Here is a 24477-nt window from a genome sequence, read left to right as displayed (position 1 = left end):
CGAATCGGGGTGAAAAAGGGGGAAATCGGGTTTATTTTACGGAGGGGGAGAGGGGCAGGCAAGCGCTGGGGCTGCCCGGCCCTGGGAGCGCGGCGCATTTGGCCGGTGTGGTACAGAGAAGCCGGCTTGTTTACCTGCCCGTCCCGGGGGGGCCGGGGCCCCCAGAAGTGCCTTGGTGGGGTGGGGGTGATGGTGGGGGGCTTTCTCTTTTTTTTTTTTTTTTTTTTTTAAACTTTTTTTTCCTCGATATTTTTCTGGAGGTTTTATTACATTTGTTTCGATTTCACCAATTCCAAAAAAAGAAAACTACAAAGAAATCTCAATAAAAGTGCTGGGTTCAAACTACCTGCGGTGGGAAACCTGATGGGGGGGGTGTGTGCAGAGAGTTTATTTAGGGTGCTCAGAGCTCGGGGCTCTCCTGCCTCGTGGCGCTGCCCTCGGGCTGAGCCTCCTCTTCCTCACCGCGCCAGTTGGCGAAGGCCACCTCCTGGGCCAGCTGCTGCAGGGGCGGGCGGCCCAGCGCCAGGTTGCGGAGGGAGATGGCGGTCATCAGGGCGCTGCGAGGAGGGGGGGGTCAGTAACGGCGGAGGGAAGATGAAGAGGGGGGTATAATGGTGATTTTTGGGGCTTACCTGCGCCGGAAGAGGTAGAATTTCTTGCGGAGGAAGCGGTGGAGGCGCTGGGCCAGGCCGGCCTCCCGCCGCCGGCTCTGCTCCTCCAGCCGCCGCTCCCGGCGCAGAAACGCCGTCACCACCGGGTCGGCCACGGCCCCCGCTGCCAGCGGCTCCCCCAGGATGGGCCGCAGCTCGGGGGGCAGCGGCTCCTTCTCTGCGGGGGGCCAGAAAGGGACGAGCTGTGGGTTATAGCGTGTGGTGGAGGGGGGGAAATCCCTGAGCTACCCCGACCCCCGCGCTCACCGGTGCCGTTGCGCACCCGCTCCCGCAGCTCCTGCAGCCGCGTCAGGTTCTTCTCGAGCGCCAGCGCCGTGGTGTTGACGTAGAGGTACATGTAGCAGGATGGTTCCGCCGATACCGTGTGCACCTTGTGGTACTGCCCCGCCGGCAGCTGGGATGTGGGGGGGGGGCGTGTCAGCACTGGGGGGGGCCCCCCAAAGTTCCCCCCTCCCCAAGCCCTCACCTGCATCCCCTCGCCCTCCCGCAGGGAATGGTTGCGGTGCTGCTCCACCAGCTCCACCAGCACCTCTCCCCGCAGCACCCGCAGGCTGGTGTTACCCAAGTCCTCGCTGACAAAGTTCTCCAGGTGCAGGCCTGGAGGGGAAAAAAAATAAAAAGGGAGGTGCAGCCCCTCCCTCACCCAGGGTGTGTGGGTGTTTGTGCCCCTCTCCTCCGCCTCCCCAAAGCCAGGGGAGCTCCGTACCGGGGAAGTCGGCGATGAAGACGGCGTCGGTGTGTCCGTCCAGTTGGCTCTCGAGCTCCTGCAGCCGCTGGCGCCAGGGCGACAGCTCCAGCAGCAGCGGCAGCACCCAGGGCGTGGGGCTCCACGGGGACCACGGCGCCCGCACCAGGTCCACCCGCGGGTCCACCAGCCTGCGGGGACGGGCTGTCAGCACCCCCACGTCCCCTGCCGTCCCCCCAAATTGTGTGGGTGTCATCCATCCCCCCCCACCCAAACCTCTGCTGGAAGCGGTCGTTGATGGAGACCCAGACGTCGAAGTAGATTTGGGGCTCGGAGACGTTGTAGCGGGGCAGGAGGCGGCTCAGGCAGGTCGAGTATTGCTTCAGCATGTCCGCGTGGTCCTTCCAGCGCCGGCTCTGCGTGAACACCTGCGCGGGGGGGGGTTCCCCTGGATGAGTCGGTGATGGGACACCCCCCCCCGTACCCCCCCCTGCCCTGGGGTCCCCCCGCTCACCCCCGGTTTGAGGTAGCCCACCTCCCCGGTGAGCCCGTCGCGGTAGGTGATCTTGACGTGTTGGTGGAAGCGGGAGTGAACCATCATGTCCCAGGAGTAACCGTAGAGGCCGTTGGTCCAGTTGTTGTAGCCCTGGGGGACACACACACACACACACACACACCAGGGGACAGCAGTGTCCCCAGCTCACAGTGACAAGGAGGGGATAGGGGATCCCTGTATCGCCCCTCCTTCACCCCCTGGGTGAGCCTCCTCCCATGGCAGTGCCCCACCCTGTCCTCACCCCTGTGACCCCCCCCCAGCAGTGACCACCCCCCCCATGTGTGTCCCCCCCAAGCTGTCCCCATGTGCCCAAGTCCCCCCACCCCTCTCATCCCTGTGCCCCCAAAAGTTCCCCCTTACCCACCCTCCCGTGTGTCACCATGCCGCCCCCCCAGCACTGCCCCTGTGTCCCCCAGCAGCCCCCCTTCATCACTATACCCCCGTCCAGCATCCCCCAGCTCCAAGTGTCCTTTCAACCCCCTCTGTGCCCCCCGTGTCCCCAAAAATGCCTCCCACATCTCCAAAAATACGTCCCCAAAAATAACCCCCATGCCCCCAAAAATACCCCCCACATCCCCCAAAATACCTCCGTGTCCTAAAAAATCCCCATGTTCCCCCAAAATAACCTCCACGTCCCCAAAAATGCCTCCCACATCTCCAAAAATACCACGTCCCAAAAAATGCCTCCCACGTTCCCAAAGATACTCATGTCCCCCAAAATAACCCCCGTGTTGCCAAAAATACACCCCATGTCCCCCAAAATAACCCCCACGTCCTCAAAAATACTCATGTCCCCCAAAATAACCCCCATGTCCCCCAAAATGCCTCCCGCATCCCCCAAAATAAGCCCAATGTCCCCAGAAATAACCTGTCCCCCAAAATTGCCCGGGTCCCCCAAAATAACCCCCATGTCCCCAAAAATACCCCCCACATCCCCCAAAATACCTCCGTGTCCTAAAAAATACTCATGTCCCCCAAAATAACCTTCATGTCCCCAAAAATGCCTCCCATGTTCCCAAAAATAAGCTCCATGTCCCCAGAAATGCCCCTTATCCCCAGAAATAACCCCCATGTCCCCCCAAATACCCCATGTGCCCCCAAATGCCCCCTCACCCCCAGTAGTGCCCTTCTGCCCCCCCCTCTTTGCCCCCACCTGGGTGATGAAGTGGGAGTAGGGCAGGAAGAGCTGCTCCAGCACGTAGAGGAGGGTGAAGGCGGCAGCCAGATGCTGGCGAGGCCGAAGGCCCCCCCGTGCCCCCCGCCCCCCGTAGTGGCAGTCGGGGCTGGGCCGGGGGGGCTGGGTGCTGGGCAGCACCCTCCGCACCCAGGGCGGGCAGCGGGCGCAGAGGCGCCGGGGCCAGCTCGGGTGGCAGAAGAGCCCGCTGCTGGCCAGCATGGTGTAGGGGAACATGCCTGGGGAGGGGGGGGCACCCCTTAGGGACCCCCCCCGACTGCACACCGGGGTCCCCAAGGGCTGGGGGGGCGTGTGCCTGGGTGCCCCTGGCCTGGCTGGGGGTGCTTGGGGGGGGGGGGGGGGGTGGGCTGGAGGGTGCCCCTGCCCAGGCTCGGGGTGTTTTAGGGGGTGTCTTGGTGCCCCTACCCTGGCTGGGGGTGCTCTGGGGGGTACCCAGGGCTGGGGCTGTTTTGCGGGGTGTCTGGGTGCCCCTGCCCAGGCTGGGGGTGCTCTGGGGGGGTCAGAGGGTGCCCCTGCCCAGGCTCGGGGTGTTTTGGGGGGTGTCTGGGTGCCCCTACCCAGGGCTGGGGGTGCTTTGGGGGGGTGTCTGGGTGCCCCTGCCCTGGCTGGGGGCACTCTGGGGGGGTCGGAGGGTGCCCCTGCCCAGGCTCGGGGTGTTTTGGGGGGTGTCTGGGTGCCCCTACCCTGGCTGGGGGTGCTCTGGGGGGTACCCAGGGCTGGGGGTGCTCTTGGGGGGGGTCGGAGGGTGTCCCTGCTCAGGCTCTGAGTGTTTTAGGGGGTGTCTGAGTGCCCCTACCCTGGCCGGGGGTGCTTTGGGGGGTACCCCCCAGGGCTGGGGGTGCTCTGGGGGGGGGTGGGGGTGAGAAGGGGTGCTGTGTGCGCCCCCTCCCCGGTGCCTCACCGATGCTGAAGAGCTGGGAGTTCATGCAGTGGAAGTAGGTGACGAAGATGAGGGCGAGGGGCCGGGTGGCGTCGAAGAAGAGGAGGAAGCCGGCGGAGAGGTCGAGCACCAGCCCCCCCCCGTGCACCACCAGCAGGCTGGTCATCTCCTCCGACAGCACCAGCCTGCGGGCGGGGGGGGGCTGTCACCCTCCTCATCCTCACCGCGACCCCGTCACCCCCCTGCCCTGTCACCCTCCTCATCCTCACTTGAAGGGCGCGAAGAGCCAGTGGCGGGCGAGGGAGCCCATGGAGTAACCGCCCACCCAGTCGGCGTCCAGCTTCTTCAGCCCCGCGATGAAGTAAACGATGAAGATCTGGTGGGGGGGGGGGGGGGGGGGTGTGAAGGGGTGAGGGGTGGTCTCGGAAGGGGACCCAGGTGTCCGGGGTGGGGGACGGGGGACCCCGATGTCCAGGCGCCCACCTGAGCGCGCAGCAGGGTGTAGTTCCACAGCGGCACGTGGGTGTTCCTCTTCTGGGGACGGAGGAGCCCATCCAGGGACCTGCGGGGACACGGGGGGGACCCCCGGAGAAAGGGGGTGACCAGGTCACTGTCACCCCATTGCTGGTGCTGTGGAGGACACGTGTCACCGCCCCATGGGAACCCCAGTGCCATGGGGGACACCCCTTGGGGATGCTGTGCCATCTTGGGGTTCATGGCACCCCCCAGGGACCCGCGGTGCCATAGGGACACTGGGGTCTGTGTCACCCCATGGGGACCCTGGTGGCTTCTGTCAACCCCTGGGGACCCACAGCCAGGGGACCTTGGTGCTACAGGGGACACCAGGACCTGTGTCACCCCCTGGGGACACAGAGCCACAGGGACCCCAATGCAGTTGTGGGTCCTTATGTCACCCCATGGGGGACCCAGTGCCATGAGGGACCCCAGGGCTTGTCACCACGGAGGACATCAAGGACCATGTCACTCCATGGGGGACACCAGGGCTTGTCACTACAAGGGACATCAAGGACTGTGTCACTCCATGAGGAACACCAGGGCCTGTCACCATGGGGGACATCAAGGACTGTGTCACTCCATGGGGAACACCAGTGCCATGAGGGACCCCAGGGCTTGTCACCACGGGGGACATCAAGGACTGTGTCACCCCACGGGTGACCCACCACCACGCTGACCTGCAGCACCCTGGCGCCCACGAAACCCGGGATCCCCAGTGACCCCCCGTGCCCTGGGGGACCCCAGTGACCCCCGGTGACCCCCCGGGGGGTGCAGGGGTGCCCACCCGTAGCGGTCGGCACCCAGCAGCGCCAGCTGGAAGCCCAGGAGCCCGTAGAGGTAGGAGTGGTTGTTCCAGGAGGTCTTGTCCAGCAGCAGCAGGTACCAGTACGGCCCCAGGAAGGCGGCGCAGCTCAGGCGGTAGCAGCACCCCACCATGATGCCCAGCGCCCCTGCGGGCACCGCAGCCCTCCTGTCCCCGCTCCTGTCCCCGCTCCTGTCCCCAGCCTTCCCCTCCTGGTACCCGTCCCAGTGCCGCAGTTGTCATGGTGCCCGTCCCCACCCTGTCCCCACGCCCATCCCAGCTCCCCCTGGTCCCCATGGCCATCACAGGGACATGTCCCCTGTCCCAGTGCCCATCTTGGTGCCCGTCCCGCTTTCCCATCATGGCATCTGTCCCCACACCCATCCCGGAGCCTGTCCCTGTCCCGGTGCCACCCACTACCTGTCCCCACCCTTCTCCAGCTCCTCTCCTGCTCCCTGGCCCCATGCTCACCCCAGTGCTTGTCCCAGTCCCGGTGCCCATCCCAGTCCCTGTCCCTCTGCTCATCCCAGTGCTCATCCCAGCACCCATCCCCGTCCCAGTGCTCATCCCAGTGCTCATCCCAGTGCTCATCCCAGTCCCTGTCCCTCTGCTCATCCCAGCGCCCATCCCAGCACCCATCCCAGTCCCAGTGCCCATCCCAGTCCCTGTCCCTCTGCTCATCCCAGTGCTCATCCCAGCACCCACCTCTGTCCCAGTACCCATCCCAGTGCCCATCCCTGTCCCACTGCTCATCCCACTGCTCAACCCAGCGCCCACCTCTGTCCCACTGCTCATCCCAGTGCCCATCCCTGTCCCTTCACCCATCCCAGCGCCTGTCACTGTCCCAGTCCCTCATCCCAGTCCCCATGCCCACCCCCATTTCTGTCCCCGTGCCACCGCCCGGTTCCCATCCCTGTCCCCCCCGGCCCCGTACCCAGGAACATGACGGTGTAGAGCAGGTACATCCAGTCGAGGGGCAGCGGCCGCAGGAAGGGCAGCAGCGGGAACCGACACACCTCCAGCCCGTCCAGGAACCGCTGGTCCAGCTGCCCCAGGCCCCGCTCCTGCGGCACGTCCAGCGCCATCAGCAGCCCTGCGGCGGCGGGCGGGAGGTCACCGGCCACCCCCGGCCCCGGCCCGGCCTCGGGGGGGACCCAGGTGACCGAGCGGACACTGACCCCCCGCCTCCCCCATCCGCCACCAAACCTCTGCCTGAACCTTTGCTCTGGTGGTGACGTGTCCAGGCCCGGGCTCCTGGGCAGCCCCCCGGACCCCCGGGTACCCCCCCTGGACCCCCCCTGGACCCTCGGGTGTCCCCCCGGACCCACCCTGAACAGCCGGGCCCCTCCCCGGACCCCCGAGTCCCCCCACGGACGCCTGGGCAACCCCCCGGACCGCCGGGTGTCCCCCCCCGGACCCTCGGGTACCCCCCTGGACGCCCAGGCCCCTCCCCGGACCCCTGGGTTCCCCCCCGGGCCCCTCTCCGGACCCCCGGGTCCCCCCCCAGACCCCCGGGTTCCCCCCCCCGGACCCTCAGGCACCCCCCTGGACGCCCAGGCCCCTCCCCGGACCCCCGGGTTCCCCCCCCGGTCCCTCTCCCGCCCCCCGGACGCCTGGGCCACCCCCTGGACCCCCGGGTCCCTCCCCCGGACCCCTCCCCGGACCCCCAAGTCCTCTCCCGGACCCCCAAGTCCCTCCCCGGCCCCCCGGGTCGCCCCCGGCCCCTCACCGAAGGCCCCCCGGAAGGCCCCGAGCGCGGCGGGGTCGCTGGGCCGGTGCAGCAGCCGGACGAAGCGGTGCCACCGCGTCAGGTCCCGCGGCTCGAAGCCCAGGAGGCGCCGGGCCAGGCCGGGGCCGGTACCGGGGGCCTTGGCGGGAGGCGGGGGGGGACCCGAAGGTCGCTCCGCCGCCTCCCCCCGCTCCGGCCGCCTCCGTCGCGCCGGGCCTGCAGCGGGGCGGGGGGTCAGAGGTCAGGGGTCACCGGGCTCCCCCCGCGCCCCCCGCCCCGCTCCGTACCCGCCGCCGCCGCCGCCGCCATCGCTCCGGCCCCGCCCCTTGGCGCCGCGTCCCGGGGGCGGGGCCGCCAGCGGCTCCTCACACCCCCCCCCCCCCCGGGCCTCCCCCCCAGCCCCCACCGCCCCCTGACCCCGTCACCCCTGACCCCGCCGCGACCCCTGACCCCGCCGTCACCCCCCGCGCCCCCCCCGGGCTCCGCCGCGACCCCTGACCCCGCCCCCTCCCGGTGCCGCCGCTCCCGGAAGCCCCGGGCGGGGTCAGGGCGGGGTGAGGGGCCGCGGCGGGAGCGGAGCGGAGCGGGGCCGGCCATGGTGGGACCGGGGGGGCGCGGGGGGCGCCTGGGGCGGGGCTGGGGGTGTCTGTGGGGTGCCCCGGGGGCCCATGGGGTGCTTGGGGCAGTGCCCGGGGTGCCTATGGGATACCCGTAGGGTGCCCAGGGTGCCGATGGGGGGTCTGGGGTGCCCATAGGGCGTTTGGGGGTGCCCATGGGGGGTCTGCGGTGCCTATGGGGCGCCTATAGGGAGTTTGGGGGTGCCCATGGGGGGTCTGCGGTGCCTATGGGGCGCCTATAGGGAGTTTGGGGGTGCCCATGGGGGGTCTGCGGTGCCTATGGGGTGCCCATAGGGCGTTTGGAGGTGCCCATGGGGGGTTTGGGGTGCCTGTGGGGCGCCTATAGGGAGTTTGGGGGGTGCTTAGGGTGCCCATGGGGGGTCTGGGGTGCATATGAGGTGCCTATAGGGCGTTTGGGGGTGCCCATGGGGGGTCTGCAGTGCTTATGGGATGTTTGGGGGGTGCCCAGGGTGCCCATGAGGGGTCTGGGGTGCATATGGGGTGTCTATAGGGTGTTTGGGGGTGCCCATGGGGGGTCTGGGGTGCCTATGGGGTGCCTATAGGGCATCTGGGGGGTGCTCAGGGTGCCCATGGGGGGTCTGGGCGCTTGGGGAAGTGGTGATGGGGCTCCGGGCAGGTGCTTGGGTGGATATGGGGTGCCTATATGGGTGCCTAGGGTGCCTATAGGGTGCTTGGGGGTTACCTTTGGGGTGCCTGGGGTGCTCAGGAGGGGTATATGGGGTGTCTGGGGTGCCTGTGGGGCGCTCAGGGGGTGCCTATGGGGTGCTCGGGGGGCGCCCAGGGTCCATAGAGGGTGCTCAGGGTGCATATAGGGTGCTGGGGGGTGCCCAGGGTGCCCATGAGAGGCTTGGTGGGTGCTCGGGGGTTGCCTTTGGGGTGCCTGGGGTGTGTCTGGGGTGCTCAGGAGGGGTGTATGGGGTGTGTGGGGTGCTCGGGGGGTGCCTATGGGGTGCTCGGGGGGTGCCCAGGGTCCATAGGGGGGTGCTTGGGGGGTGCCAGGGTGTAGGTGGGTGGTGGGTCCCTATGGGGTGCCCACCCTGACACCTGCCCCGTGGTAGCAGGCGGGCAGCGAGACGGGCGGCATCGCAGGCAGCGTCACCGGCAGCGTCACCGGCAGCATGGCGGGCAGTGTCACCGGCAGCGTCACCGGCAGCGTCACCGGCGGCGAGGAGGGCACCGAGGAGGGCAGCGGGCGCGTGCGGGCGCTGCAGCGGGAGGTCGAGGGCGTCAAAACCATCATGAGCCAGAACGTGGAGCGGATCCTGGCGCGGGGCGAGAACCTGGAGCAGCTCCACAGCAAGAGCCAGGACCTGGAGGCCACCGTGAGGGCGGGGGGGGACACCGGGGGGGGGCACAGGGTCCCCACGTTGGGCATAAGGGCTCCTGAGGTGGCACAAGGTCCCCAAGGTGGGCACAGGGTCCCCGAGGTGACACAAGGTCCTCGAGTTGGGCACAGGGTCCCTGAGGTGGACACAGAGTCCCCAAGGTGACACAAGGTCCCCAAGGTGGGCACAAGGCTCCTGAGGTGACACAAGGTCCCCAAGTTGGGCACAGGGTCCCCAAGGTGGACACAGAGTCCCCAAGGTGGCACAAGGTCCCTGAGTTGAGCACAGGGTCCCCAAGGTGGGCACAGGGCTCCTGAGGTGACACAGGGTCCCCAAGGTGGACACAGGGTCCCCAAGTTGGGCACAAGGCTCCTGAGGTGGCACAAGGTCCCCAAGGTGGACACAGGGTCGTGAAGGTGGACACAGAGTCCCCAAGGTGACACAAGGTCCTCGAGTTGGGCACAAGGTCCCCGAGTTGAGCACAGGGTCCCCGAGGTGGACACAGAGTCCCCAAGGTGGCACAAGGTCCCCGAGGTGGGCACAGGGTCGTGAAGGTGGACACAGAGTCCCCAAGGTGACACAAGGTCCTCGAGTTGGGCACAGGGTCCCCAAGGTGGGCACAAGGCTCCTGAGGTGACACAAGGTCCCCGAGTTGAGCACAGGGTCCTCAGGGTGGCTCAGTGTCCCCAAGCTGTCCGCAGGGTCCCCAAGGTGGGCACAAGGTCCTCAAGATGGGTGCAGGGCTCCTGAGGTGGCACAGTGTCCCCAGGGTGGGCACAGGGTCACCAGGGTGGCACCAGGGCCCAGGGTGGGTGCAAGGTCCCAAAGTGGGTGCAGGGTCCCGTGGGTGGCACCACATCCCCAGGTGGGTGCAGAGTCCCTGGTTGGGTGCAACGTCACCCCAGGTGGCACGGGGTCCCCAAGGTGGCACCTGGTCCCTATTTGGGCACAAGGTCCTCAGGGTGGCTACAGGGTCTCCCTGGGTGGCACCGTGTCCCCAAGGTGACACCAGATCCCAGTGTGGGCACAGTGTCCCCAGGGGGGGTCCAGGACTGGGGGCATCAGGTCCCCTGGGGTGGCACCAGGTCCTCAGGCTGGTGCTGGGACCCCGGGGGGGACACGGGGTCCCCGAGGGAGAACGGGGTCCCCAAGGGGGCTCTGGGGCAGCAGGGGGTCCCCAAGGGTGGCAGTGGATGTCCCCAAAGGTGGCAGAGTTGTCCCCAGGATGGTAACGGGGGTCCCCAGGGCGGCAGGGCTGTCTCTGGGGTGGCAAGGGGTGTCCCCAGAGTGGCTCTTAGTGTCCCTGGGGTGGCAGCTGGGTGTCCCCAAGGGTGGCAGAGCTGTCCCCAAGGGTGGCAGAGGAACATGCATAAGGTCGTAGTGGGGTGTCCCTAAGGTGACAGCAGAGGGTCCCCAGGGTGGCAGTGGGGGGGTCACAGAGTGGCAGGGCTGTCCCCAGGGTGGCAGGGGCTGTCACTGGGGTCACAGCGGGTGTCCCTGGGGTGGCAAAGGGGAGTCCCCAGGGTGTCAGAGTTGTCCCCAGGGTGGCAGTGGGGGTCCCCAGGGTGGCAGGGGCTGTCCCTGGGGTGGCAGTGAGGGGTCCCCAGGGTGTCAGAGTTGTCCCCAGGGTGGCAGGGGGTGTCCCCAGGGTGGCAGGGGCTGTCACTGGGGTCACGGCGGGTGTCCCTGGGGTGGCAGTGAGGGGTCCCAAGGGTGTCAGAGTTGTCCCCAGGGTGGCAGTGGGTGTCCCCGCAGTCGGAGCACTTCAAGACGACGTCGCAGAGGGTGGCCCGTCGGTACTGGTGGAAGAACGTGAAGCTGCTCATCATCCTCGGCCTCGTGGGCGCCATCATCCTCATCCTCATCATCCTCCTGGCCACCGGCACCATCCCCACCTAGAGCCCCCCCCTGTGTCCCCACCCGCGGGGACCCCCCCCCCGCGGGGACCCGGGGAATAGAGGGATGACGAGCTGTGTGGGGCTGAGCGTGTGCGCGCCGCGGGGGGGGGACACGCGTGGGGACACGCGTGGGGACAGGCGGTGGCGTGGGGGCGGGGAGCGGTGCCAGGCGGGCGGCTGGTGCCGGGGGACAAAGGGCGCAGTGTGGTGGCGCTGCCACCCTGGGGCGGGGGGGACATGGGGGTCCCCAGGTATGGGAGGGGGGGGGACACGGGGGTCCCCAAGAGACCCATGTCTGGGGGGTTTTGGGGACATGGGGGTCCCGGGGGGACCCACATCTGTGGGGACCTGGGTGGAGCCACATCTGGGGGATGGGGGGGGCTTGGGGGGCCCAGCTGGGGGGTCTTGGGGGACCCACATCTACAGGGCTGTGGGGACATGGGGGTCCTGGGGGACCCTTTGATGGGGGGGGGGGGGGGACATGGGGATCCCTGGGGATCTTGGGGGGGTTTATGGGGACTGGGGAGGGCCCAGGGGAGCCACGTCTGGGGGGTTTGGGGACATGGGGGTCTCGGGGGACACACCCCCCCCACATCTGGGGGTCTGCAGGGTCGGGGGGGCCTGGGGACACCCACCCCAAGGGGGCTGCAGGGCCGGGGGGGGGCCCGGGGAGGGGACACACCCGGGCCCGGTTAGTGGCCCCGGGGACACCCGGGTGAGGCGGCGGGGGGGGGGGGGGGGGGGGAGGGCGGTCCCGGTCCCTCCCGCCGGGGGCGGCCGCTGGGGCCCGGGGCCGGACACTCCGGTACCGGACACTCCGGTACCGGCACCGCCCCAGGCACCGGCCCGGCACCGGCACCGCCCCGCGGGACCATGGTGAGCGCCGGGGGCTCCGCCGCCGCTTTCGCTTTCGCTTCGCCGGGGGGCGGCGCGGACCGGGACCGGGACCGGGGCGGGGCGGGGCGGGAGACACGGGACCCCCCACCCTGGGCTCGGCGACCCCCCGGTCCCGATGTCCCCGGCGGGAGGGACGCGGCCCCAGCCGGGGGTTGGGGGTGGCCCGGGTGGGACTTTCCGTGTCCCCGCGTGTCGTTGTCCCCGTCCCCCGTCCCGCCCCCCCCCCCCGGTGCCCCGTCCCCCGGGTCCCCGCGTGTCCCACCCCCCCTCCATGTCCCCTGTCCCCACCACACCCCGTGTCCCCGCCTGGGCCCTGACCGCACGGTCCCCGTGTGCCCCACCCTTGGGTGTCCCCATGCCCTGTCCCCGTGTCCCCAAGTCCCCCATGTCTCCTGTCCCGGTGGTCCCCATGTGCCACCTCCTCACGGTGACAGTGTCCCCATGTGCCCCTTCCCTGTGGTGCCCTTGTCCCTGTGTCCCCTCTGTCCCCATGGTCCCTTATGTCCCCACAGTCCCCTCTGGCCCCATTGTCCCCAGGTAGGTCCCCATAGTCCCATATGGCCCCATGGTGCCCATTTCCTGGGGTACTCTTGTCCCCATTGTCTCTCTGTTGTCCCCATGGCCCCTTAGTCCCCCTATTGTCCCCATAGTGCCCCTTCCCTGGGGTGCCCTTGTCCCCAGGGTCCCCACGTCCCCAGGGTCCCCTTACTGGCCCCATTGTCCCTCTATGTTCCCATGGTCCCTATGGCCTCGTTGTCCCCTTATTGTGCCCTTTCCCTGTGGTGTCCTTGTCCCCGTGGTCCCATTGTCCCCCTATTGTCCCCATGGTCCCTCTATGTCCCCATAGTCCCCATATGCCCCATTGTCCCCCTTATTGTCCCCATAGTGCCCCTTCCCTGTGGTGTCCTTGTCCCCATGGTCCCTATGGCCCCATTGTCCCCTTTTTGTCCCTATAGTGTCCCTTCCCTGTGGTGTCCTTGTCCCCGTGGTCCCATTGTCCCTCTATGTCCCCATATGCCCCATTGTCCTCCTTATTGTGCCCATAGTGCCCCTTCCCTGTGGTGTCCTTGTCCCCATGGTCCCTATGGCCCCATTGTCCCCTTTTTGTCCCTATAGTGTCCCTTCCCTGTGGTGTCCTTGTCCCCGTGGTCCCATTGTCCCTCTATGTCCCCATATGCCCCATTGTCCTCCTTATTGTGCCCATAGTGCCCCTTCCCTGTGGTGTCCTTGTCCCCATGGTCCCTATGGCCCCATTGTCCCTCTATGTCCCCCTGCCCTGTAGTACCCCTTCCCTGTGGTGTCCTTGTCCCTATGTCCCCTCTGTCCCCATGGTCTTTTATGTCCCCGCAGTCCCCATTGTCCCCATGCTGCCCCTTCCCTATGAAGTCCTTGTCCCCATTGTCCCCATGGTCCCCCTGTTGTCCCCATTGTCCCCTTTTTGTCCCTATAGTGTCCCTTCCCTGTGGTGTCCTTGTCCCCGTGGTCCCTATGGCCCCATTGTCCCTCTGTTGTCCCCAGTGTGTCCCTTCCCTGTGGTGCCCTTGTCCCCACATGCCCCTTCCCTGCAGCACCCACAGTCCCCCCACCCCCCATCCCCACACTTCCCCGTCCCCGGGGTCCCAGTGTCCCCACGTGTCCCCCCCCTCCCTGTCCCCAGGCGGGGCTGGCGCGGTGCCAGCGCGAGGCCGAGGAGGTGACGGAGCTGATGAAGCAGAATTTCGCCCGGGCGCTGGAGCGGGACGGGCGCCTCAGCGACCTCGACAGCCGCGCCCAGGAGCTGCGCGCCATGGTGGGCACCCACCCGCACCTATAGGGACATACAGCCGGGGGGGCACTATAGGGACATAGAGAGCCTGGGGGGACATGCTATAGGGACATAGAGCCCTGGGGGAGGGACACTAGAGAGACATAGAGCCCTGGGGGACACTATAGGGACATAGAGCCCTGGGGGACACTATAGGGACATAGAGCCCCTGGGGGGGACAAAGTATAGGGACATAGAGCCCTGGGGGGGACACACTATAGGGACATATGGCCCCTGGGGGGGACACACTATAGGGACATGCAGCCCTGGAGGAGACACACTATAGGGACATATAACCCCTGGGGGGGACAAAGTGTAGGGACATAAAGCCCTGGGGGGGACACACTATAGGGACATATAGCCCTGGGGGGACACACACTAGAGGGGCATAGAGCCCTGGAGGACACTATAGGGACATATAACTCCTGGGGGGGACACACTATAGGGGTATAGAGCGCTGGGGGGACACACTATAGGGACATCTAGCCCTGGGGGGGACACACTATAGGGACATAGAGCCCCTGGGGGGGACACGCTATAGGGACATAAAGCCCTGGGGGGGACACACTATAGGGACATATGGCCCCTGGGGGGGACACACTATAGGGACATGCAGCCCTGGGGGGGACACACTATAGGGACATATAACCCCTGGGGGGGACAAAGTGTAGGGACATAAAGCCCTGGGGGGGACACACTATAGGGACATATAGCCCTGGGGGGACACACACTAGAGGGGCATAGAGCCCTGGAGGACACTATAGGGACATATAACTCCTGGGGGGGACACACTATAGGGGTATAGAGCGCTGGGGGGACACACTATAGGGACATCTAGCCCTGGGGGGGACACACTATAGGGACATAGAGCCCCTGGGGGGGACACGCTATAGGGACATAAAGCCTCGGGGGGGACACACTATAGGGACATCTAGCACTGGGGGGACATGCTATAGGGGCATAGAGCCCTGAGGAACACTATAGGGACATATAGCGCCTGGGGGGGACATGCTATAGGGACATAGAGCCATGGGGGAACACACTATAGGGACATATGGCCCCTGGTGGGGGACACACTATAGGGACATATGGCCCCTGGGGGGGACACACTATAGGGACATAGAGCCCCTGGGGGGGACACACTATAGGGACATATGGCCCCTGGGGGGGACACACTATAGGGACATAGAGCCCTGGGGGGGACACGCTATAGGGACATAGAGCCCCTGGGGGGGACACGCTATAGGGACATACAGTCCCGGGGGAAGGAACATGGCCGGGGGGACACTATAGGGACATAGAGCCCTGGGGGACACAAACACTGGTGGGGGTGTGGTCCCCGGGTGGGGGGGGACGGACACTATAGGGACCTGCAGCCTCAGGGACGGGGGGACCGCTCGTGGGGGGGACACTGTAGGGACATATGGTCCTGGGGGGAGGAATCGGGGGGAGGGGGGGGAATGCTATAGGGACATACAGCCGGGGGGGGGACACACACGGGGACACTATAGTGTCGGGGGGGAAGCGGGGGGCTGTATGGCACTATAGGGCCCCCCGGACACTACAGCCCTATATGGCCCGGGGGGGTACCCTATAGGTGTGTCCCCCCCCACGCTGTCCCCACAGGGTGAAAGCTTCGTCCGCAGCACGCAGGCGGTGGCGCAGCAGCAGCACAGGGGACACCGGCGCTGGCGCCTGGTGGCCATCGGCCTCGTCACCCTCTTCCTCCTCCTCCTCTTCCTCGCCCTCGCCCTGGCGCTAGGGCTGCCGCGGCCACCCCCTGCCATCATCACTGTCACCGTCCCTGTCCCCCTCGGTACCCCCCCTGGTGCCACGGGGAGCCTGCCAGGACTTGGGGAGACCCTACAATAACAAACCAGCGGGAGCAGCTTTGAGGAGACCCGACAATAACCGAGCAGCAGGATGATCCCCGGGGAGACCCTACGGGAAACAACCACAAGATCTGCTTCGGGGAGACCCTACAACAAACCAACGGGGTGATCTTTGGGGAGACCCTACAGCAACAAACCAATGGGATGATCTTTGGGGAGACCCTACAATAACAAACCAACGGGATGATCTAGAGGGAGACCCTACAATAACAAACCAACGGGGTGATCTTTGGGGAGACCCTACAGCAACAAACCAATGGGGTGATCTTTGGGGAGACCCTACAACAACAAACCAATGGGGTGATCTTTGGGGAGACCCTACAGCAACAAACCAATGGGATGATCTTTGGGGAGACCCTAAAATAACAAACCAACGGGATGATCTTCGGGGAGACCCTACAGCAACAAACCAATGGGATGATCTTTGGGGAGACCCTACAATAACAAACGTGCCAGACCCTACAATAAATCAGCACCAGGACCTGCTTTGAGGAGACCCTACAATAACAAACCACCCCGCCTTGCTCCTGGGAGACCCTACAATAACAAAGGGACCGGATTTGGGGAGACCCTGCCACAATAAACCAGCACAACCCACCTCTGAGGAGACCCTACAATAACAAAGGGTGGGATCTGCCCTGAGGACACCCGGTTTTGTCCCCAGGTGCCACCAGCACAGGGTGGGGGAAGGACAGGAGGGTGCTGTGGCCATGCCACTGAGATGGAGGGGACCCTGGGGACATGATGGCACCTGGGGAGGGGACAAGATGGGGGGCACCCATTGGCACCTGCACAGGGGGCACCCTGGCACCCATGACAGGGGATGCTGATGGCGATGACAGCGGCGATGTGACACGGTGACACATTGGGGTCCCCAAATGCCCTCCCCCCGCCCAGCCCAGCCACCTGGGTGTCTCCCCGTGCCTCAGTTTCCCCAAGCGGAGCCAGACACCGGAGCCTCGCAGCACCTTTACTGACACCAGGTAGCGGCTGTCACCCATCCCGGGCCTGGCAGCGTCCCCAGGGGGTGGCAGTAACCCCTGGGGGGTGGCAGTGTCCCTCGGGGGGTGTTGGCAGCGTCACCCCGTCCCTCGGCGCTTGCTGAGCTCGTCCTGCACCCGCTGGCAGAGGGCCCAGCGCAGGGCTGGCTCCAGCGGGCTCCGGGCGCACACCCGCCGTGTCACCTCCTCCGCGCTGTCCCCCTGCAGCACCCTGTCACCCGCTGCGCTCCATGGCAGCGCCCCACAGCAGCACCCACACCCACCCACCCAGCACCCACCTGCATCCAGGGCACCCCATGTCCCCCACCCACATCCATGGGTGCCCCGACCCCCCTGCACACAGCATCCCCCCTCCTTGCTCCTCCTGCCCCCCCCAACCCCGCACCCATGGGTGCCCCCAGGACCCTGCCCAGCCACTCCCCTGGGGGTGTGCGGGGTCCGGACGCCAGGGTCCCCACCTGGTGCACGATGACAGAGGTGACGTGGCCGTCGTCCCCCTCATACTCCAGGCAGAAGAGTCGGGGCCCGCGGGTGTCGGCGGGGGGGGGATCCGGGCTGGCATCTCCCCCGGGACCCCCTGTGGTACCTACGCCCTCAGGGAGCAGCCAGCGCCCCCCCTCCCCATGCCCCAGCCCACCCTTAGGTGCCCCCCACCCCATCACCCCCTTGCACACCACCCCATTCCCTGGTCCACCCTTGGGTGCCCCCCCCCCCCCCCAAACCATCTCTTGGGTGCCCCCCATCCCCATCACTCCCTTGGGTGCCCCCCCCATGCCCAGCCCACCCATGGGTGCTCCCCATCTCTGTGTCTCCCTTCGGTGCCCCCCATGTCCCAGCCCACCCTGGGGTGCTTCCCCTACTCCCTCCCACCTTTGGGTGCCCCCCATCCCCATGACCATCTTGGATGCCCCCCCCCCATGCCCAGCCCATGCGTGGGTGTCCTCCATCCCTGTGTCTCCCTTGGGTACCCCCCATGTCCCAGCCCACCCTGGGGTGCTCCCCCACCTCCCCCCCACCCTTGGGTGCCCCTCCCCTGCCCAGGCCCACCCAGGGGTGCCTCGTGACACTCCCCCCACCCCTGGGTGCCCCCTCTTGTCCCAGCCCACCCTGAGGTCTCCCCCCATTTATCCCCCTTCTTGGGTGCCCCCCAGCTCACCCAGGGGTGTTCTTCCCCCACCCATGGGTGCCCCCCACTCACCGGGCCGCCGGGGTCGATACACCTGCTGGTCGGGGCGGCGGGGCCGGGGGGGGGTCGGGGTGAGCCGGCCCCGCGCCCGCCCCCGCGCCTGCCGGACCGCCCGCTCGTAGGCGTCCCTGTGTACCGGGGGGGGGGGGACCGGGGAGGTTACCGGGAGCGCGGGGGGGGGGAAGACACACACCAGAAGTGTCACAGCGGGTCCCGGGGCCGCGCTGGCCTAAGGCCGGTACCTGGCGATCTGGTTGCGGCGGATGTGCCGCACGAAACCGTGGCTCATATCGAGTCGCCCACCCGGGCGGCAGCGCCAGCCCGCGGTCGCCTCCATCAGCCGCCACCGGAGCCGGCCTAGAGCACGGGAGACCGCGGGCGGCACCGGGCCACCGGTAACGGGACGCGGTCCCTTTAAAAGCCCCGCCGGTTGCCGGGACCGCGCATGCGCAGACGCGCGGGCGCGGCTGCGCCCGCGCGGCTGCGCATGCGCGGCCCCGGCGCCGCGCGGTCCTAGACACCGCCCCCCCCGCGCATGCGCAGGGGCGGGATGTCGAGCCGCGGGAAGCGGGAGCGGGAGGCCAGGGCGGCCCCGCGGGGCCCGGGCGGCGGCGGCTCCTCTTCCTCCTCCTCCTCCTCACGGGGCTCGTCGCGGAGCCGCCGGGAGGGGGATGCGGAGCGGTCCCGGGGGCGGCGGGAGGCGGAGCGGGACCGCGGGAGGCGGGAGGCGGTGGAGCCGGGCCTGGCCCTGCCGCTGCCGGTTGATCCCGCCCGGATCAAGCGGGAGGCGGGGACCGGCTCCTGGGGGGGCTCCGCCATCCCCACCGGCCCGGTGCGGGTCAAGCGTGAGCGTGAGCCTGATGGCGACTCCGATCCTGAGCCCGAGCCCACCGGTGGGGACCGGGGGTGTCTGGAGGGGGACACACGGGGGGGTCCGGGGTGTTGCGGGGGGGGCACCGGGGGTGTCTGTGGAGGGGGACACACGAGGGGGTCCAGGGGTGCGGGGGGGGCACCGGGGCTGATCCTGGGGGTCCCGGGCTCAGTTCTGGGGAGGAGAAGAGGCACCCGGGGGGGGAACCGAGACTCATCCCCGGGTGGGGCTTAACGGGGAGGGGGCCATTTCCTTCACGGCTGGTGCGAGGGGTCGTCCTGGCACTAATGAGACCCGCGACCCCCTTTGCTAACGAGCCCCTCGCCCCGCAGTGCGCTATGGCCGCTTTGACCCCGAGGACCAGCGCAGCCGGCACTGCCCCTACTTGGACACCATCAACAAGTGAGTGGGGGGGGGACAGGTTGGGGCATCCCCTGGGGGCTCCTCCCCCTCCTGGGGGTCCCCGCTGTCCCTGGGGGTCCCCCCTAGCCCACCTGCAGCTCTGCCCCAATCCCAGGAGCGTCCTGGATTTCGATTTCGAGAAGCTCTGCTCCATCTCGCTGTCCCACATCAACGTCTACGCCTGCCTCGTCTGCGGGAAGTACTTCCAGGGTGAGTCGCCCTGGGGAGCGGGGTGCTGCTGGGGGGACATGGTGGGGACACCCGGGGGCCAGGGTGTTGCTGGGGGGGGTGGACATGGGGGACACCCAGGGGCTGGGGTGCTGCTGAGGGGGGCACAGGGATCCCCAGGGGCCAGATATTGCCCGGGGGGAGGCACGGGGACGCTCGGGGTGGGCAGAAGCAGCCTCCAGATGCGGATGGGGAATCACTTCAGTCCATCTCCACCTCCCTCTCTCCTCTCTGAGGACTTGAGGCTCCCCCCAACCCCACCACCTCCCTCTCGAGCCCCTCCCGTGCCCCTCCACCCTGACACCCCCCCTCTCCCCCACAGGCCGCGGGCTGAAGTCTCACGCCTACATCCACAGCGTCCAGTTCAGCCACCACGTCTTCCTCAACCTCCACACGCTCAAGTTTTACTGCCTCCCCGACAACTACGAGATCATCGACTCCTCGCTGGAGGACATCACGGTGCGGCAGGAGGGCTGAGCTGCCCTGGGAGGGGGGTTCAGCTTTGTGTGCCCCCCTTCTTTTTCTGACGCCGTTTCTCTCCCGCAGTACGTGCTGAAGCCCACCTTCACCGCGCAGCAGATCACCAACTTGGACAAGCAGGCCAAGCTCTCCCGTGCCTACGATGGCACCACGTACCTGCCCGGCATCGTGGGGCTCAACAACATCAAAGCCAACGATTATGCCAACGCCGTCCTCCAGGTATCACCGGGTAGGGGGCTCCAGGCTTCATTTCTGGGGTGAAATCCCACCCCGAGGCTGGCGGGGATGCTTCCCGGCTTCTCTCCCACAGGCTTTATCCAACGTGCCGCCGCTGAGGAATTATTTTTTGGAGGAGGAGAACTACAAGAGCATCCAGCGCCCGCCCGGGGACATCATGTTCCTGCTGGTGCAGCGTTTTGGGGAGCTGATGCGGAAACTTTGGAACCCCCGGAACTTCAAAGCTCACGTTTCGCCCCACGAGATGCTGCAGGCCGTGGTCCTCTGCAGCAAGAAGAACTTCCAGATCACCAAGCAAGGTGAGGAGCAGGGTGGGATGGTGGTGGCGGGGGGGACACTCTGGATCCAGCCCCCCGCCCCAGTTCTGATTTACTCTCTGGTTTGTAGGGGACGGGGTGGACTTTCTCTCCTGGTTCCTGAACGCGCTACACTCAGCCCTGGGCGGCACGAAGAAGAAGAAGAAGAGTGAGTGGAGGGTGATGAAGGCTCCTTATTCCCTTGGGGCACCCTCTTGTCACCCCTGGTCCCCCACCAACGTCTCTCTGTCCCTGCAGCCATTGTCACCGACGTTTTCCAGGGCTCTATGCGCATCTTCACCAAAAAACTGCCTCACCCGGATCTGGTGAGTACATGGAAGGGCAAAGGGGGGTGGTTCTTGCCCCCGTGGGGGTCTACAAGCCCCCAACTGAGCCCCGTGTCCCGCAGCCAGCCGAGGAGAAGGCGCAGCTCCTGCAGAACACCGAGTACCAGGAGATGATGGTGGAATCCACCTTCATGTACCTGACGTTGGACCTTCCCACCGCCCCGCTCTACAAGGACGAGAAGGAGCAGCTCATCATCCCCCAGGTCCCCCTTTTCAGCATCTTGGCCAAATTCAACGGGGCCACCGAGAAGGAGTACAAAACCTACAAGGAGAACTTTCTCAAGCGCTTCCAGCTCACCAAGCTGCCTCCCTACCTCATCTTCTGCATCAAGCGCTTCACCAAGAACAACTTCTTTGTCGAGAAGAACCCCACCATCGTCAACTTCCCCATCACGTGAGTGGTGAAGACCCCTGGGTGGGCACTTGGGGTTTCTCTCTCCCTTTCCCTGCACCCCGTTGTGAGTCTGGAAGCATCTGGAGGGGGTCTGGAAACATCTGGAGGGGGGTTGGAAACATCTGGAGGGGTTTGGAATCATCTGGAATAGGTTTGGAAGCATCTAAAGGAGGTTTGGGAACATCTAGGAGGAGTTTGGAAGCATCTGGGGAGGGTTTGGAAGCATCTGGAGGGGGTTTAGGAGCATCTGAGGGGGGTTGGGAGCATCTGGGGGAGGTTTGGAGCATCTGGGGGGGGTTGGGAGCATCTAAAGGGGGTTTGGAAGCATCTGGGGAGGGGTTTGGAAGCATCTGGGGAGGGTTTGGAAGCATCTGGAGGGGGTTTAGGAGCATCTGAGGGGGGTTGGGAGCATCTGGGGGAGGTTTGGAGCATCTGGGGGGGGTTGGGAGCATCTAAAGGGGGTTTGGAAGCATCTGGAGGGAGTTTGGGAGCATCTAGGGAGGGGTTTGGAAGCATCTGGGGAGGGGTTTGGAAGCATCTGGGGAGAGTTGGGAGCATCTAAAGGAGGTTTGGGAAGCATCTAGGAGGAGTTGGGAAGCATCTGGGGAGAGTTGGGAAGCATCTGGGGAGAGTTGGGAAGCATCTGGGGAGAGTTGGAAGCATCTGGAGGGGATTTGGGAGCATCTGGAGGGGGTTTTGGAAGCATCTGGGGGAGCTTGGAGCATCTGGGGGGGTTGGAAGCATCTAGGAGGGTTTTGGAAACATCTGGAGGGGGTTTGGAAGCATCTGGGGGAGGTTGGGAGCATCTGGGGGGGTTGGAAGCATCTAGGAGGTGTTTGGGAGCAACTGGGGGAGTTGGGAGCATCTAGGAGGGGTTTGAAATCATCTGGAGCAGGTTTGGAAGCATCTAAAGGAGGTTTGGGAACATCTAGGAGGAGTTTGGAAGCATCTGGGGAGAGTTGGGAGCATCTGGGGGAGGTTTGGGAGCATCTGGGGGAGGTTTGGAGCATCTGGGGGGTTTTGGAAGCATCTGGAGGGAGTTTGGGAGCATCTAGGAGGGGTTTGGCAGCATCTGGGGAGGGTTTGGGAGCATCTGAAGGGGGTTTGGGAGCATCTGAAGGGGGTTTGGGAGCATCTAAAGGGGGGTTGGAAGCATCTGGGGAGGTCTGTGGGTGGTGTAGGGGTTCCTCTGGGGTTTGGGTGCCGGCGACACCCAGCTGAGGGGTGTGGGGTGCTCCGGGGTGTCCCCCAGGAACGTGGACCTGCGGGAATACCTGTCAGAGGAGGTGCAGGCGGCGCACGCCAACACCACCTACGACCTCATCGCCAACATCGTGCACGACGGGAAACCCTCGGAGGGCTCCTACCGCATCCACGTGCTGCACCACGTGAGTGTCGCTTGTCCCTGGGGGGGTGTTTTGCTGATTAAGGGTGTTAATTAAACTCGGACACCGGGGTGACAAGAGGAGGTGTGTTTTACTGGGGATAACGGAATAATGTAACAGTCATACAGAAAAGACGCAGTAAGGAAAGGTGGAATCACGCACTTAAATAGGGAAATACAGGGGCTGCATCAAATCACCACTGGGAGAGAGGGAATTAAGGCAGATCCATCCCCGCTCGCACCCGTTCCCACCATCCAGCCCCGCAGGCGCTGGGCAGCCCCGGGTGCAGCGAGGGTTTGTTGAGCCTGTCCCGGCGAGTGGGAAATCCTACGCGGGGCGTCCACCCGTAGCTGAGGCACCCAAAGGCGCTGTGAGCGGGTCCGGCCTTAGGGACCAAAAATCAGCCACCCAGAATAACCAGCACCTTTGTTTTGAGTGGAAACGTCTGGTTTCATCCTCCTGGTGGATTCCCCCAGAGCCTGGCCAGGGCTCGGGGGAGAACCGAGGGGGTCGGTGCTGGCGCTTGGAGGTACCGGCACTGGGGCTTTGGGCTTGGGTTTGTGCTTTACTTACACACAGGTTTATACTTATACTTACTTATACTTTACTTATATGTATATTTATACTTATATTTATACTTTACACTTTACTTAGACTTTACTTTTACTTAGACTTTACTTAGACTTTACTTAGACTTTAGACTTGACTTAGACTTTACTTAGACTTTACCTAGACTTTACTTTACCTAGACTTTACTTTACCTAGACTTTACTTTACCTAGACTTTACTTTACCTAGACTTACTTACTTATACTTTACTTTTACTTAGACTTGACTTAGACTTGACTTGACTTGACTTGACTTGACTTGACTTGACTTGACTTGACTTAGACTTAGACTTGACTTAGACTTGACTTAGACTTGACTTAGACTTGACTTAGACTTGACTTAGACTTGACTTAGACTTTACCTAACCTATACTTTACCTAACCTATACTTTACTTTACCTATACTTACTTAGACTTTACTTATACTTACTTACTTATACTTTACTTTACTTTTACTTTTACTTAGACTTGACTTAGACTTGACTTAGACTTGACTTAGACTTGACTTAGACTTGACTTAGACTTGACTTAGACTTGACTTAGACTTAGACTTAGACTTGACTTAGACTTAGACTTAGACTTGACTTAGACTTAGACTTGACTTAGACTTAGACTTGACTTCCACTTGACTTCCACTTGACTTCCACTTGACTTCCACTTGACTTCCACTTTACTTTACCCGTACTTTACCTATACTTTTACTTTACTTTTACTTTACTTTTACTTTACTTTTACTTGTACTCCTACTCATACTTTATCCAACCATACTAACACTGATTCTGTTGTGTTCATGTTCCGGCCTGTGCAGGCCCCGTTTCTCGTTAACGAGCGCCACCATTAACGAGCGCTAACGACCACACCCCGTGTGCACCCTCGAGCCCCTCCCGTCGCAGCCCAGCCCCACACCCGCTGGCGCGATGCTCCCGGGGGCCAGCCGGGGGCCAGCTCTGGCCTGGGGCTGCCGTCCCTCAGCCCCTCAGGGGTGACAAGGGGGTGTCCCCCCCCCGCCATCCCCTCTGTCCCCTCGCAGGGCACCGGGAAGTGGTACGAGCTGCAGGACCTGCAGGTCACCGACATCTTGCCGCAGATGATCACCCTCTCAGAGGCCTACATCCAGGTGAGGGGCTTCGGTGACAGCGAGGGGGGGTCCTGGAGGACATTTGTCACCCCCCAAAATGTCCCTTTGTCCCCCCCTGACCACTCCCCCCCCCCCCTTTCCCTGCTCTGCCGCAGATCTGGAAGCGGCGCGAGGAAGACGAGACGAACCAACAAGGCGCCTGAGCCCCTTGGGGACACCCACACCCCCCACGGGGACACCCACAGCCCCCCCCGGGGCACCCACGACCCCCCCTGGGGCACCCACAGCCCCTCCAGGGCCACCCCCAGCCCCCCCTGCCCCCCAATTAAAGGCCACCCCCTGTATTTTTGTAACCATTTTCCGCTGTCGCTTCTCTTTGGGTACAGGGTGGGGGACGTGGTTTTCACAGCTTCTGGGAGGTGCCAAAACCTGCCTGTTTTCTGAGAAAAATGCACCTCCGCTCCTCACACCCCGTCA

At 65.0% G+C, this 24477-nt stretch overlaps 5 protein-coding genes across 9 annotated transcripts; 3 read left to right on the top strand and 2 right to left on the bottom strand.

Moving 5' to 3' along the window:
• Positions 1–247: 247 nt before the first annotated feature.
• Positions 248–7353, bottom strand: GGCX (gamma-glutamyl carboxylase). 3 transcript variants are annotated; one of them, XM_074852025.1, is made up of 15 exons: positions 7326–7353; positions 7035–7251; positions 6240–6398; positions 5288–5453; positions 4471–4549; positions 4257–4363; positions 4009–4172; positions 3066–3325; positions 1871–2002; positions 1633–1784; positions 1378–1547; positions 1138–1268; positions 918–1065; positions 633–828; positions 248–557 (listed from the first exon to the last, which is right to left on the bottom strand). In XM_074852025.1, exons 1-15 carry the CDS (start codon positions 7341–7343, stop codon positions 401–403), a joined length of 2256 nt encoding a protein of 751 aa, XP_074708126.1. In that variant the 5' UTR covers positions 7344–7353; the 3' UTR covers positions 248–400. The 3 variants fall into 3 exon arrangements, 2 of the variants coding, with proteins under 2 accessions (XP_074708126.1, XP_074708125.1); XM_074852024.1 differs by having other exon boundaries at positions 7035–7250; positions 7322–7346; XR_012626596.1 differs by having other exon boundaries at positions 539–557; positions 1142–1268; positions 7035–7250; positions 7322–7346.
• On the top strand, positions 6515–10970 carry VAMP8 (vesicle associated membrane protein 8). Of its 3 annotated transcripts, none has more exons than XM_074852029.1 (3): positions 6515–6583; positions 8731–8994; positions 10753–10970. In XM_074852029.1, the coding sequence occupies exons 2-3, from the start codon at positions 8791–8793 to the stop codon at positions 10894–10896; spliced, it is 348 nt and encodes a 115-aa protein (XP_074708130.1). In that variant the 5' UTR covers positions 6515–6583; positions 8731–8790; the 3' UTR covers positions 10897–10970. The 3 variants fall into 3 exon arrangements, with proteins under 3 accessions (XP_074708130.1, XP_074708129.1, XP_074708128.1); XM_074852028.1 differs by lacking the exon at positions 6515–6583 and adding an exon at positions 7590–7632 and having other exon boundaries at positions 8734–8994; XM_074852027.1 differs by lacking the exon at positions 6515–6583 and adding an exon at positions 7599–7632.
• A 712-nt stretch (positions 10971–11682) lies between these two features.
• On the top strand, positions 11683–16085 carry VAMP5 (vesicle associated membrane protein 5). Its single transcript, XM_074852270.1, has 3 exons — positions 11683–11771; positions 13450–13581; positions 15223–16085. Exons 1-3 carry the CDS (start codon positions 11769–11771, stop codon positions 15466–15468), a joined length of 381 nt encoding a protein of 126 aa, XP_074708371.1. The 5' UTR covers positions 11683–11768; the 3' UTR covers positions 15469–16085.
• A 359-nt stretch (positions 16086–16444) lies between these two features.
• C28H2orf68 (chromosome 28 C2orf68 homolog) lies at positions 16445–18109 on the bottom strand. Its single transcript, XM_074852228.1, has 4 exons — positions 17918–18109; positions 17688–17803; positions 16948–17066; positions 16445–16690 (listed from the first exon to the last, which is right to left on the bottom strand). The coding sequence occupies exons 1-4, from the start codon at positions 18010–18012 to the stop codon at positions 16568–16570; spliced, it is 453 nt and encodes a 150-aa protein (XP_074708329.1). The 5' UTR covers positions 18013–18109; the 3' UTR covers positions 16445–16567.
• Positions 18110–18225: 116 nt separating this feature from the next.
• On the top strand, positions 18226–24356 carry USP39 (ubiquitin specific peptidase 39). Its single transcript, XM_074852227.1, has 12 exons — positions 18226–18568; positions 18879–18948; positions 19064–19158; positions 19499–19635; positions 19723–19875; positions 19967–20192; positions 20281–20358; positions 20448–20515; positions 20599–20930; positions 22183–22318; positions 23953–24039; positions 24156–24356. The coding sequence occupies exons 1-12, from the start codon at positions 18226–18228 to the stop codon at positions 24201–24203; spliced, it is 1773 nt and encodes a 590-aa protein (XP_074708328.1). The 3' UTR covers positions 24204–24356.
• The last annotated feature ends 121 nt before the right edge of the window (positions 24357–24477 follow it).

Source organism: Strix uralensis, chromosome 28 (assembly GCF_047716275.1).
Source record: "Strix uralensis isolate ZFMK-TIS-50842 chromosome 28, bStrUra1, whole genome shotgun sequence".
Lineage (NCBI taxonomy): Eukaryota > Metazoa > Chordata > Aves > Strigiformes > Strigidae > Strix > Strix uralensis.
The sequence above is the reverse complement of the archived record's forward strand: the minus strand, read 5'-3'. Positions and strand labels throughout refer to the sequence as shown.

What these genes read in the sequence shown, in the direction of transcription:
- C28H2orf68 (XM_074852228.1), bottom strand. Translation starts at nt 18,012, where the DNA reads ATGGAGGCGACCGCGGGCTGGCGCTGCCGCCCGGGTGGGCGACTCGAT. An exon ending in CGCCGCAACCAGATCGCCAG is followed by an intron (nt 17,804 to 17,917) that starts GTACCGGCCTTA and finishes CCCGGTACACAG; the next exon opens with GGACGCCTACGAGCGGGCGG. An exon ending in GTATCGACCCCGGCGGCCCG is followed by an intron (nt 17,067 to 17,687) that starts GTGAGTGGGGGG and finishes TAGGTACCACAG; the next exon opens with GGGGTCCCGGGGGAGATGCC.
- GGCX (XM_074852024.1), bottom strand. Translation starts at nt 7,343, where the DNA reads ATGGCGGCGGCGGCGGCGGCGG. An exon ending in CTCCCAGCTCTTCAGCATCG is followed by an intron (nt 3,326 to 4,008) that starts GTGAGGCACCGG and finishes CCCCCTCCCCAG; the next exon opens with GCATGTTCCCCTACACCATG. An exon ending in ACTCCCACTTCATCACCCAG is followed by an intron (nt 2,003 to 3,065) that starts GTGGGGGCAAAG and finishes TGTGTCCCCCAG; the next exon opens with GGCTACAACAACTGGACCAA.
- VAMP5 (XM_074852270.1), top strand. An exon ending in CCCAGGAGCTGCGCGCCATG is followed by an intron (nt 13,582 to 15,222) that starts GTGGGCACCCAC and finishes CTGTCCCCACAG; the next exon opens with GGTGAAAGCTTCGTCCGCAG.
- VAMP8 (XM_074852027.1), top strand. An exon ending in GCCAGGACCTGGAGGCCACC is followed by an intron (nt 8,995 to 10,752) that starts GTGAGGGCGGGG and finishes GTGTCCCCGCAG; the next exon opens with TCGGAGCACTTCAAGACGAC.
- USP39 (XM_074852227.1), top strand. Translation starts at nt 18,226, where the DNA reads ATGTCGAGCCGCGGGAAGCGGGAGCGGGAGGCCAGGGCGGCCCCGCGG. An exon ending in TCCTGAGCCCGAGCCCACCG is followed by an intron (nt 18,569 to 18,878) that starts GTGGGGACCGGG and finishes CTCGCCCCGCAG; the next exon opens with TGCGCTATGGCCGCTTTGAC. An exon ending in ATGCCAACGCCGTCCTCCAG is followed by an intron (nt 19,876 to 19,966) that starts GTATCACCGGGT and finishes TCTCTCCCACAG; the next exon opens with GCTTTATCCAACGTGCCGCC.